This window comes from Myzus persicae, unplaced genomic scaffold, assembly GCF_001856785.1.
Source record: "Myzus persicae strain clone G006 unplaced genomic scaffold, MPER_G0061.0, whole genome shotgun sequence".
Lineage (NCBI taxonomy): Eukaryota > Metazoa > Arthropoda > Insecta > Hemiptera > Aphididae > Myzus > Myzus persicae.
In genome coordinates, this window is record NW_019101502.1 from 213,822 (window position 1) to 227,600 (window position 13,779).

At 27.3% G+C, this 13,779-nt stretch overlaps 1 protein-coding gene across 1 annotated transcript in view; it reads right to left on the reverse strand.

The window, feature by feature from the left end:
- LOC111029340 overlaps positions 1-13,779 on the reverse strand; it is a 190,385-nt gene that overhangs the window by 25,924 nt on the left and 150,682 nt on the right. Inside the window, exons 8-9 of the mRNA XM_022308306.1 lie at positions 9,862-10,067; positions 577-933 (exon numbers count right to left, since the gene is read on the reverse strand). Of these exons, the coding sequence (XP_022163998.1) occupies positions 577-933; positions 9,862-10,067 (563 nt within the window). The remainder of the gene's footprint in view (positions 1-576; positions 934-9,861; positions 10,068-13,779) is intronic.

Consider the following 13,779-nt stretch of genomic DNA (forward strand, 5'->3'; position numbering starts at 1 on the left):
TTAGTTGAAAAAACAGCTATTTTTAGTAGGTATAAAAAAGATATGATCACACGTTTTTGTAAGTAATAATTTTGTTCCAGATTTTTATAAAACTAAAACTAAATTCATATTTTTATATTTTTTAAGTTCGATTGTAGTTTAATTCCATTATATTATCATTTTTTTTTTATTTAAGTAAATAGTTATGCTATTTGATGATCAGTGATAATTTATATTTTAGGTAAAATATGTGTTGTTGAATATAATGGTTCAAACATTTGAATAGTAATAGGTCATAATTGGGTATGAAAAATCATTAAAAATATTGATTTAAACAAAAGTTCAAATCAGTAATAATAGTTGATTTTACATTTGTCAGTTTCAATTAAGCACACTCAACGTATAATAATGTAATTTATACATTATATATAAAATAGGTATATTATACTTTAAGTCTTAATTCAACACAATTGGCTTTACAAAATATCTTTCAGGGTTTTGTGGTTTAATTTCAGTAATTATTATTTGGTGGGTAATTTTGAGCATGAAACCACTTAGAATTCATTGTCGAGTGAATAATTATTATTATTAACTCACGCAAAGGAATTTGAGTGGCTAGTGAGAGAGTAGTAGACGCAGTCGTCGAAACCGTGCTGACGGATGTTGTTACAGCAGTGGTCGCCACTGAAGTCGTGGTGGCTTTGGGCGTGGTTACCGCAACGGTCGTGGTATCAGACCGAAATTTTTTGCCGGCTATCAGTACCCTGGCCGTGGTTGTGGTCGGCACGTCCATGGCTTCGGTCGACGGGACTGCCGGCGACAGTGGTCTGACCGCAATCGCCGTAGTCTGATCGTAATGATCGACCGCCACTGCGGTGGTTGTGTGAAAGTGACGCGATAATAATTTTACCGAGTCCTTTATCTTGGTCATATGGAAATCCCTTTGTGCTTCCACTGAAAAATGACAACCCAAAACCGGTTTAAATGCGTATAGTATTATGGTCATCATGGGCGACGACTATTGGGGTGCTGCGGTGCTCGAGCACCCCGTGAAATAAATAAAACATATAAATATTTAATACGTCAATATTATTATACATTTACAATACATGTAGAAATAATAATTTTCAAATAATATATGTTTTGGGTTTTTTTGTTATTTTGGTTACTTTATAGTAGATCCTCAAAAAATAAACACATCCATTATAATTGAATACTATGGCCCTGATTTCGATAGGACAAAATTAGAATTGCATCGCAATATTATGTTAGATGTCGCTAAAGCAAAAAATTTTAATATATCATCAGTTTCAGACGCAATTGATTTTTTTAAAACAAGAAGTGTACTTACAAGATTTGGTACGAGAAATTGTAAAATTAATTAAAATTATGTTAACCGTACAAGTTTCGTCGTGTACTGCTGAGAGTTCTTTTTCTGCTCTTAGGCGTTTAAAAACATTTTTAAGGTCAACAATGACGCAAATATGGCTTAATAATGTAGCATTATTAAATGTACATAAAAAAGAAGAAATAAATATTGAAAATATAGCTAACAAATTTATAAAGACCACCAAAGTGAGACAAAATACCTTTGAAATTTGTAAAGCTATTTTAATTTATTATTAGAAACTTAGAAATTTTATAATACAATAGATTATAAATACATACATTTCATAATACAATTATGTCATAATAATTCATTTTAATTCATTATTATATACCTATTACAAAAAGATTATTTTTGCTTATTTGTATATAATTTGTTTATATTAGGTACATAGTAAAACTATACAAAAAAAAGTCATTAAACGAGTTAACAAGTAATGCTTTGTTGAATTTTTTTTGCATTTTTTGCTCATTACCTACTTCAATCATTTTAGGATTTTGAGCACCCTATGCAAATTTGAAAACCCGGTGCCCATGATGGTCATAATCACCATAACATGATCTGATATTATAATTGATGAAAATTATAAAACAGGAGTTCGTATTTAGTGCATTTACAGCACGAAACATGGTATTTGACACTGATATTTCTTTACTGTTAACATAAAAAAAAAAAACTGGAAATTCTTCACATTTGGCAACAGTTTCAAGAACATTTCAGCTGCAAAAAAAACTTTCCTACAACAGTCCACAACTAGCATTAATAAAATAAAAAAATATCAAATCCCCCAAAATCGATATTTTCCTGTATAAAATCTATAGAGTATATATGTATATATTCTGAGGACATCGCAGGACTGTCATTAAATCGCATACATCATATAAGTCTTTAACCGTTTATTTTTTTTTCTTACATTCGGAAATAAAAATACACTTAAGTACCTATCGTAAAAACGTCCTATGAATATAAGGAATTATATTACTGCTATAGGCTATATGGCTCAAAAACCATATTTTGTCGGTTGTGGACGTGCCAAAAAAAGTAAACTATATACACACGCACTCGCACACACACACACACATACAATGTATGTAACATATATATTTTATACTCTTATGGGGGGAAGTTTGATTCGTATCTTTTGTGGAAAACATTTTTTTATTTTATATAAATAAGAATTAATGATAACAGAAACTACCAACGTATAAGATAATTAATTCAGAACATCGAGCTTATGAGAAGTGTATGACAACGCGGGAATAATAAACGTCAAGATTGTTTTATAGGAACTTGAAAAATTAAAAATGTTTACAGAAAGATAATATTCACAAAATTTATTGATTTTGCGATTTCAAGGAGATCAAAATATGAAAAACTCTTATCATCGTCGTTATATTTAGTTCTACAGAGTCCTGTTCGTATTTTAATTTTATTGATATCTAAATATCTACAGAGAGAGAACAACTTTTATTTAGAAAATATATAGTAGACGGCCTGACATGTCTAACAGGTTGCCTATAGTGACACAGTTTATACACTATACAGAATAAATATATAGGTAGGTACTTACATATAATACTGATTATATCTTATGTCCTTTTACAGGAGGTTTTTTTAATGATTTTAGATCAATAATAAATAATATCATAAAAAAATCTTGTTTCCTTCTTTTTAACTGGCAATTTTTTTATCATCAACATTTTCAACCACTCAGTTGTATTAAGATTTAAGAGCAAATAAGACTTTATTTTTTCAAATAGTTAAGTTATAAATGAATCGCGATAATACAATAATAGTAGGTAGGTAAGTAATTAATATTAAATAATTTTTTGTTTAACTAAAAATAATGAACTATGTTTGTCAAATATTTTGTACCTATGCATTTAACCCAAAATTTAATAAGAATTTTTTTATGGAGTGTGATATTATAATATAACCGATTGAGTGTATATCTATAAATAGATATGATATTATATTAAAATATAGTTTAAAAAATTATATACCTCTAGTGAATGAAATTTAAATCAATTATTTATATTACGAGTATTGATAAATCAATACTCGTATTATAAATATACTAAGCTTTAAACGACTGTAGTTACTAAACTAGTGAACGAAAATCGATAATTAGACCATCGACATTTTCAGAAAAAAAAGCTATACCAAAATACATAAAAAATATGTTTGTTTCTATTTGAAAAAATAAAGTTGATTTTGCTGTTGGTACAACTGCGTGCCTAAAATATTTTAAATTGTGATAAAAAATTGTCAGTTAAAAATAAAGCAAATCATTTTTTCGTTATTTTTTTTTGAAATCCTATGTTAAATCCTATATTGAAAAATAATAATCAATAATAATTAAAATAATTAAAATAGCCACACGAGCAATGACAAGAGGTTTACTGCTACACCCTGTATAATACATAATTCGATAAAATACCTAGTTAATAATTAATCATTTATCTACATATAAATACGTGTATAACAGTTTACATTCTGGTATATTTGTCGTGTTTCCCCATATTGTATGAAAACTATGATTATTTTGTTCTAAATGTCTGTCAAAAAACATTTTTATTTTTAAACTGTATAGTAATTATTATGGTACACACTCGCCTATAGAAGAAAGACCTACCGTTGAGACAATGGAAAAGTAGACCTGACAGATTGACGGAAAAGTGAATAATTTCATTTCCCAACAAACGTTTATTTTAATATTTTATAATTTTTTTTTATATGTGATTTGCGAATAAAATGTCGTTTCAGAAAAGATCCAAGGACAAATTGTTTTTTTCTGTGATTGGTTGAAGAGTAATTATAATCGATGGTATTTTAAAATCAGGCCCCCGACATGACAAGGCTGCAGAAAAAAGTCCATTGAACAAAAAATATATATGATGAGATAAGCTGTTAATCGATCGCTCTGTAAACTATTAACACGTGATAAAAAATACAATGCATACAATTTGGCGGCCAATGAACCGTATCTACCTATCAATCACACTTGTCTGCCAGACACAACAGTTAATGCTAACCGAATGTTTTTAAAGTCCATATGTAAAAATTGCTTATACCATAAATATATATATGAATTAATCTCGTATACAATATTTTAAGCATTAATATATATATAAATAAATTGAAACAAAAATAGCATTTAAACATTTTAAACATATAAATAAACTACAATTTGTTTTTACCTGTGCAAATTCAATTTGATATCATACATATTTATGAATACGCTTATATATATGTTCTGAATTGTACTCATATGCACCTTGTGTATTACATACTTATATTAGACCTTGAATAGATTGATAATTGATAAAGTAATTAGGTATAATACGCGCTTGAATAAAAAAAAGTTGAAATATTTATAAAAGGATTAAGTTATTCATGTACGAAGTAGATACCTCAGTGTCATCACTCATCAAATACTATAGTTTTGTCTCTTGTAATAATTGGATATTGGTTATACGGTTGAATTGAACGGAACGGTTTTTCTCATTCTATGTATTCAAAAAAATATAGTTTTTTGGAAAATGTAACACAAGGTCTATATGTTGTTATAAAACAGTTGATAACTATTTAAGTTCAATTCGCTTGATTTTTTTTTTATAATTATTTAAAGTTCAAATGTTGTCAAAATTTATCAAAATCTTTAAAGTGTTCATATTATTCTAAAAAATTAGATATCATTAAAACCAAACTAGCGGTTTTATTTGGTTGGGGAGGGGGGGGGGGTGACCTACAACCTATTTATTTGGATATTTGTGTCTACAAAGGTTGTATATTTTAATATTTAATACTGGTGTTTATGGATTATAAAACAGCTTTTTTGTTTCTCGATCTACCATTTTGATCTTTACTTTGTTGTTTTGGCTTGCATATCTAAATAAAACTTTCATATAATTTGTTGTAAACGTCCGTCGCATTTTTTGTATGTTTAAAATCTGTTTATTTCGTTGAATGAGTAAGAGTAAATTTCTAGTTTTAAAATTTAATACGTAGATTTTTTTATGCTCGACAATTTTTAGTATAGTTATTTTTTATCCAAGGTATAATTAGCTTTATAGGTGGTAGTATGCATCTGATTTTGTTCTTTTCGTGTATTATTGAAAGTTCCACTATTTTTTTTTTTTTTTGAGGCTAATTTTAAGTGAGAAAAGTTCATGGCAGCGTGCCAGACATGGTTTTACATCTTCCAGTGTAGTATGGTATGGCTGATCGTTTTCACTATACTTGGCCTTTTACTAATATTAAATTTAAAGTATTTAAGGTCATGGATCTAGTGGATTGCTCTTAAAATCAATTCTTTTTTTTTTGACTAGGAATGACAGTTTTTTAATTTTTTTTTTTTTGTTAATTTTTGTGGTACTCTTTCCCTAAGGAAAAAAATTGATTAAAATATTTTTACAGAAAATTTAAAACCAGCTAGCTGTTTTCATTAACCACTGTTCTGAGTTTGGGTGTTGTTTCTTAGATAACTCCTCGGATTGTATTAATATTAGTGACTAATGACTATGCACCGCAAGTTAAAACCATCAGCAAAAAGGTTCACTATTATAGTATTATAGGAATTGTATTTATTCAGTTATGTCGTTATAATATGCGAGTAGAAATAATGTAGAACGTTGATCATTTAGGGACCCAAAATTTACTTGGCTTAAAGTTTCTTCATTACGTTAAACAATTTAAATGTCTGTTGTTCGTTCACTATTAGTATAGGTATATTATTAGTATTATCACATGCAGCATAATAAAAAACTGTGTTATACATAATAATATTATTATTTCATTATTTCTCCATCAAAAAATTGTAATTCTTTCTTCACTTATAGAAACTTAACTACTTTTCTTTACACGCAAAGCTTTAAACTGTAATTATGAATCCGCACGTGATCAACCGATATTGGTATAATTCATTTTTAATACGATCGGTCAATATTCCACTAAAGATCGACTAATGGGTTTGAAATGTTGAATATAACTTTCTTGATGTAAAAACGTTATATTGTGTAATTTAGCTTGTATCCATTTCAGATGATTTAACTTAATATTTTTAGAATTCGAAATCTCCAAGTTTATATTGTTGAGAATCTTGACATGATATTTAGGTATAATTTTTTATAAAATTGAAATTGAATTTTGCAGGATAGTCCGCAGTTGATCTGAATTTTCAGAAACAAATTTGAGTTTTTAAGACATCTCGTAACTGTTCACTATTTCTTAGTAATTTTTGCTATTGTATTTGAAAATTTAGCTAATCCGTATATGTTATTGACGTATTGTATACATTTAGAAAAGTTTAATTTGCTTTTTCCGTAGATTTTGCAGGAATATGAAAGGTATGCGGCCCCTCTTTTTATACGGCAATAGACTTTTGTTTTACATTGACATAACATTTTGTCAATTTCTACGGTGGTTATTTAATTACTTAGTAATCTGATCGAAATTATTGTCAATATTAGATTTGATATTCGTTTTTTTTCTGGAGTGTTAAAGTCATGTAAGAATTTGAGTGGGTATATTATAATATTTTCATTTATCAATACGTGACTCATTTTTGTTCTGTTGTAATATTTTGATTATTTTTGATTAATTGTTTCTTTTGTTTAGTATGTTTTCTTTTTAACCAACTAACTTAAATTCCATACTTCTGATATTTGTTTATCATCAGCTCAATTTACTTTAAGGTCTTATAGACCTATAATAAGTTGTTCTAAGGTAACTTTTTTGTCAAAAAATTTCCTTTGGCTTTTCGTCATTTTGGATCAATTAAATTTTAGTGTAATAGTTAAACGCTTTATTTTCAATCCTTTATTTTGTAGTTCCCCCGGAAAACTCTAGATTTGTGAAAGATTATTGTTCTTCTACAGGATTTTTTCTAATATATTTTGAAGAGTTTCAGCAATTTTATAACTTCATAAACATTGTTGGTAATTGTAATTTCATTCAAAATTAGTTTCTTGATGTCATATTATGCGGGTTTTGAATTAAGATATTTATTAAAAATTGTCAACAAATTGTAATGGGATTTCCTGCAAATTAATAAATCAATGTTTCTGTTTCTTGTATAGGATATATTATTATTGAGTTTGGACAAAAAGATTTTCAATATAAATCTCACATTATTGTTGTATATTTTATACGTTCAGATGTATATGAATATATATAAAATACATAGTAGTAATAATAATAATAACCTTCTCTACCATTAATATTTTTGGGATTCGGTATACCGTATATAACGAGACAAAACTGAGTGTTTCTTGATTGAATATAGATAACAATATTACTATATTATTCACATAATATTGCTATAACTATAGAGTATTAATAAAAATTAATATTTTTTTTTATTAATTATATTGCTTCATAATCATTAATTCGTTATATCAAGTTTTCAAAATAATATAATTTAAAAAAAATAAAAAATTGTATATCTAAACATAGGTGATAAATATTTTATATTTTTTAACCAATGGCAAGCCTATAGTGTAATATAAACGAAAACAATTTTGATTTTCAATAGGGGAAACCAAATTTATGCGTATCCAACACTTAGAGATGCAATTCAGGGATGAAAAGTAACATAATATAATCTTCCCAAGATTTTAAGAATCACATAGAAAACAAAATTAGTCAAAATTACACCTGAACATTTTAAGAGTAGGTACCCTGCATAAAAATAAATCAACAGCTTTATAATATGTTAGTAAAGAAGATTTATAAATATAATATATATTTAAGTGAAAGTTCCATCAAATCTTCTTAATTTATTAATTACGGCTATCTATAAAAAGTAAATCTTTGTATATCACACAACCAATAGTTATCAATAGACATGATTGACTTAAACTTATTTTATAAATTACAAACTTGAATAGTTATTATTACTTTCATTATTCAATTCGAACATAAAAAATGTTATTGTGGTGACTTTGAAGTCTAAATCGACATATTATCAATATCAAATTTTTTGAAAATGATTTTGAAACATAACTAACAATTACATTGGTCACAATCTGAAGATACGTGAACCCTATTAAGTATATTTATGGAAGAATACGGGTTATACAATAGAATTTACATTGATTTTATAATATACAAAATATCTATTGTAAAAACAATGGTACTAATTAGTATCCACTATCCATATTCCATAACAACGAGTAGTTATGAAATTAGAATCTTTAGTTGCTCATTACAAAATAATTTTAACGAAGAGCTTGCTTAGGACACATTCTAGGTATGCAATGACATTGATATCTTATGGAGGATTGGTAAGAGTGTATTTTATCATTTTAAGGATTATTCAGTTCAGATATAATGCTCTCGTGCGCTGCAAGTTTGATCACGGTGGTCAATCTGCTTAGGGAATTCCACTTTCTGGAAAACATAGGTATAAGTGAACCTTGTTTCACTAGGAATACCCTTGGTAGGGAATATGACAAGCTAATAATTGACATTTCCCAGTTAAAAGTGCGAATATTGTAAGGTGTAATTGGTTTTGTAATGAAATGATACTAATGAATTAACTATATTGGCATAATGTCTGGTTTTTTTTTAAAATTCAAAATAAAATTCAAAAGCCGAGATTCATTGTGTATCTTGTTATAAATGCAGTAAAACCACTGTATTATACCACTGTAAATCAAACATTGATGAGTAGTCTTCTAGTAATATGCAGTCATCAACAATGTAAATTAGATCTCAGTGGACATCCACTTGTGCCGTATTGGTTACTCAAATTTTGACTTAATTGTACCATGGTTCAAACGTCACTTGATTTTAGTAAAACGCGAGTCAAGTTTAATTAGCTTGTGTGTGAGTTAGACCTAGGTGTGAGCAATATTCATACAACGAATTAGACATCCACTAACTATGGATTGGACATGCCATTCGATGTATTTTGGTTACACACTAGCTTTTATAATACAACAAATACTTTGAAATCTTATATTAAACATTATTTACTTAATAAAGCGCATAATAAAAAGAAGCTTTTACAGTAATAGTTATATCAGTACTTATTAGTTTTGATAAACATTTAAATAGTGAAAATATGATCACACGGCGTTCTAGATAGGCATTTTAGCTACACCGCAGTCATATGATCGTTTTTTCTGTATATTATAATAAATATATTTTTTAAAGATTGGAACTCTTCAAAGTGTGATTTGAGAAGTTATTTAGTGAAATAATAGTTTAATTCTGGATTAAGTTAATAATACATAATAATGAAATAAATAAAATTAATTTACTCATATTAACATGTTATTAGGTGCAATATTTTATAATTTGTATGCAAATCTAAATATTAGTATATTAACATTTAAAAATTGAAATAAACAACGCGTTTTCATCATGTTATAATTTGTTTTTAATTTTTAACCATATGCTCGATTCAAAAATAAATTAAATTTATTTCTTGTATTTATATTTTTGATATCTACTTTACGCGCGAGTTTAATATTTTTGCGTATACGTACCCACACACGAGTTGAACCAAAACACCCGTTGCCACCCCATGCAGTCGTAGAACTTGGAAGGCGACGTGTCCTTGCACGCGCAATTTGTCCTCAACATCGTCCCCAGTATGCCAAGAATGGATTCGCGACACGTGGATGGCGGCCCCGCACACCGGCTGGTCGTTTGATCCACGGAACACGTTTGTTCGAAAGCTTCGAGTCGAGACCTGAATGAAAGAATATAAATTAAAAATATATTTACGTCTACTAAAAACTAAAAAACATCGATCAATAATTTTTTTTTTTTTTTTAATTAAGCCTCAGCAACTATATGGCCATTGGCAACAAAGAGTTTAACTCTTAATTATTTACATGTTATATAAGTTACATATTACATACTATTGATAAGGTTGGACTTAGTAATAAATGTTATCATGTGTCTTATGTTGTCTGGGTAAAGGGCTTTTGGCAGAATGTTTGAAATGCCTGCTTCTCGTCTATCCGTTTCATATGAAAGGCATTCAGTTATGATGTGTTTGATTGAGAGCGATCAATGAATTGTATGATACTAATAATAATGTAATTTGTTTACTCGTTATGGCAATAAGTACAGTAAGTTTCTTATTAAAAGAAAAATATGATTTATGGTACTTATTATATTATTAGATTTATAACTGATCATCAGTCGTGAATAGTGTGTGAGTTGTCTGTATTGCGTTATGGGTTTATTACTTAACTGATAAAGTGATAACATATGATTTTAAATTTAAGAGTGACTCCTACTTAATAAATAACAAGTTTAAGCATAAAATATAACAGGACCAACCTATAATAATTATGTTTATAATCATCAAGTTGGTTTTGACTTTGGTTACGAATAAATAGCATTTATTTGTTTAATGAAAATAATATGGGAAATTTCCATTATTATATATAGTAATTACTCTATCGATTTTTTTGAAAACTGGTTTTGCTAAAAAATTCCAGTTTTCCCTTAATTTGTTGTTTGTTTCTCCTGTCGCTTTTGAAAACTATTGGGTATTTTAAATTTTTACCTCCCAAAGACATCAACTGAATTCACTTTTATACCAGAAAAGTTGTTCTTGAAGAAAATCGAAGAACTTTTGCTGCAAGAAACCGTGATGACAGAAAAAAAATAAATATAAAAACACATATCATTGCAAAATCGATACATTCATCTATCCTCTCAAAATCTAAAATATAATTTAAACTGTTTCTTTGAGGGTGGTTTTTGGTAGTACATTTTATCTAGATTGTAATTGTTGTGTTTACATTGCTCGTATATTTTTCTTGATGATTGGAAATAACAAAAAAAAAAAGGAATTCTCACACAACACTAATTTTTTACAAAACTGATTTTGTACATTTGTTGTAGGTATTTCAATATTATTAATATTGCATCTTTTGTTAAAAATTTCAATTTTTTTTACGTTTTTGGGAGCTTTTTTAAGACATTTGATGTTTTTTTAAATTATATGCCAAATATTTATGATGTAGACAAATAATGTGAACATTTTAATTTTAAAAAATTTTTCCTTACAGAATTCTAAAAATATCGAATAGGTGAATATTTTAACAAAAAATATCGATTTTAGTTATCTTGTTGTAATTTAAAAAATGTTGTTGTATCATGGAAACTGCTGACCTTGACTTTTAAAATAATATAACTGTAAGAGACAATTTGAGTGGGGCGTTCAGAATATGTGATTTGGTCGAGATATTATGTGCATGGCCTTATTATTTTTTTATGCATTATTATATTGTATTAAAATAATTCAACGTCATTTTTCTACTGCTTTGTATGTTGTTGATGCAGTAAAACACTTTAATAAAAGATATTCTGAAAAATACTTTCTCATGATAAATTAATTATTCGATACTAATAGTTAGTATTTGTTCCAAACGTGCTTTATAACTAAATTGACTACCTTATAATACTTTTGGACAATCAAACAAGCAATGTGTGTTCCACCCGAATAAACCCGAACCCATTTTACGCACGTACTTAACGAAAAAGGACGTTAAATCCAAACTTCAACCTTAACCTCAATATAAATATAATACATGCGTGCCACGCTTTATTATTGGCCATATTTGAATGATAACGTTAATTTTGGCTATCGACGTTTTTTAATGAGTGGTGAACTTCGGCAGATAAAAATACATGTATTGAACTAAAAAAATACATGCACGTTAATAAAATAATATAAATATAACTTAGAAAACATAACTATTCATTTTTTAGGTGTATATTGTTTTTTTAACCTGTAAATATAATAATATGCTGCATAGGTATTGATATCATATTAAGATTTATAAATAGTAGTAGTTTGTTTCTATTCTAAATTTGTATTTTTTTGACAAGCAAAATGTATGTATAAAAAACTAATACAAACTCATCAATAAATTAGACATAGAGACCATAAATGCCCATAGCCGTCTATATAATAACAATGATGGGTACAATAAGGGGCTATGGTTGGTGTTATATGGTTTGATAAATTCCAAAGAGAAAAATATGTACTAACTTAATTTTGTAATTTTTAAGTAAAGTTCTTTTGGAACTATAATAAATAAATAAACATCAATGAAAAATAATACATAAAACATATCATAATTTCATAGAAACAAAATAATAAGGAGGCGTTAATGAATTAAGCAGTACACAGATGAGCTCAATATTCCCAACTAAAGTATACAATCTAAATTGTACTATTTCATTTAAATTACATAATATTACTTTTACTTATTAGAAAAAAATTGTAATTAATATAATATCTAATGGTCTTTTATAAGATGGATGAAAAAAAAATGAATTATTTGTCAAATTAACTTTAAATATATGAGGACTCTTTAACGAGCATAATTTAGGTTCAAATATTTGTGTTTTATTCGAACGTACAGGAAATTATGGATATTAGTTACACCTCGCTGTCGTTATTTTTGTGGACGCGAGATCGTTCATTACTGTTTAGAGGCTAATGTGTGACACTTTTGAAAAATAATGATGATATAAAAAATATTTAAATCGTTTATACACTCATATCAAATTGATTTCTGGTTTCTAAATTGACTCTCGACGTGTTGTGACGTCATTTATCGTTAAAAAGGTATATGCACGCATTGAGCATTAACAAAAAGATTCATATTATAAATATTATATTATTATACAATAAAGTTAAAAATAAAAATTCTCATGACAGCCTTCAGTTATCGTTTACCAAGCAATAACACCAGCAATAACATACTAATGATGCATGTAGAAAAAAAATATTTTCTGGATAATTTTTTTATAATCAAACTCACTTGATTTTTGAAAATATTATTTACTATATAATCCGAAGTGGCTATAACATACAATTTGAAAAAAAATATTTATGTTCGTTTAAATGTTATACTGTTATACCTACGTTTTTAAACTACGATATTATATTATAGCTTGATTGTGGAAGTCAATTTATAAGACTCTCTTCAATTAACTGTAGGCAGTTAATAAGCTGAAAGTAGGGCATGGATTTTTAAGTCATTATAATATAATATTTTTTTATCGAATGCAGAGTTTTTGATTCTGATTACAAAATAGCAGATTTTATAACATACTATTATAATAAAATAAGTTTAAATGTATTCATGTTTACATATTTTCGCAAAGTTTGAAGAAAATGCAAATTTTAAAACATTTTACAAATATAAACACACGTATTGCTTTGCAAATATTTCATATTTTCCATTAAATTGAGAATAATAAATATTGAATGGAGATATAACACCGTATTGTTTAAGATGAGGAAAAGGTGATGATTTTTGGTGTAGCCATGTCGGTTATACGGTCTGCTAGTACTAATTAGAGTAATTATTTGTTCTCGTTCGTTTATGCGTGTTCCCATTCAGAAGTTTTCTTTTTTATCTACTTATTTG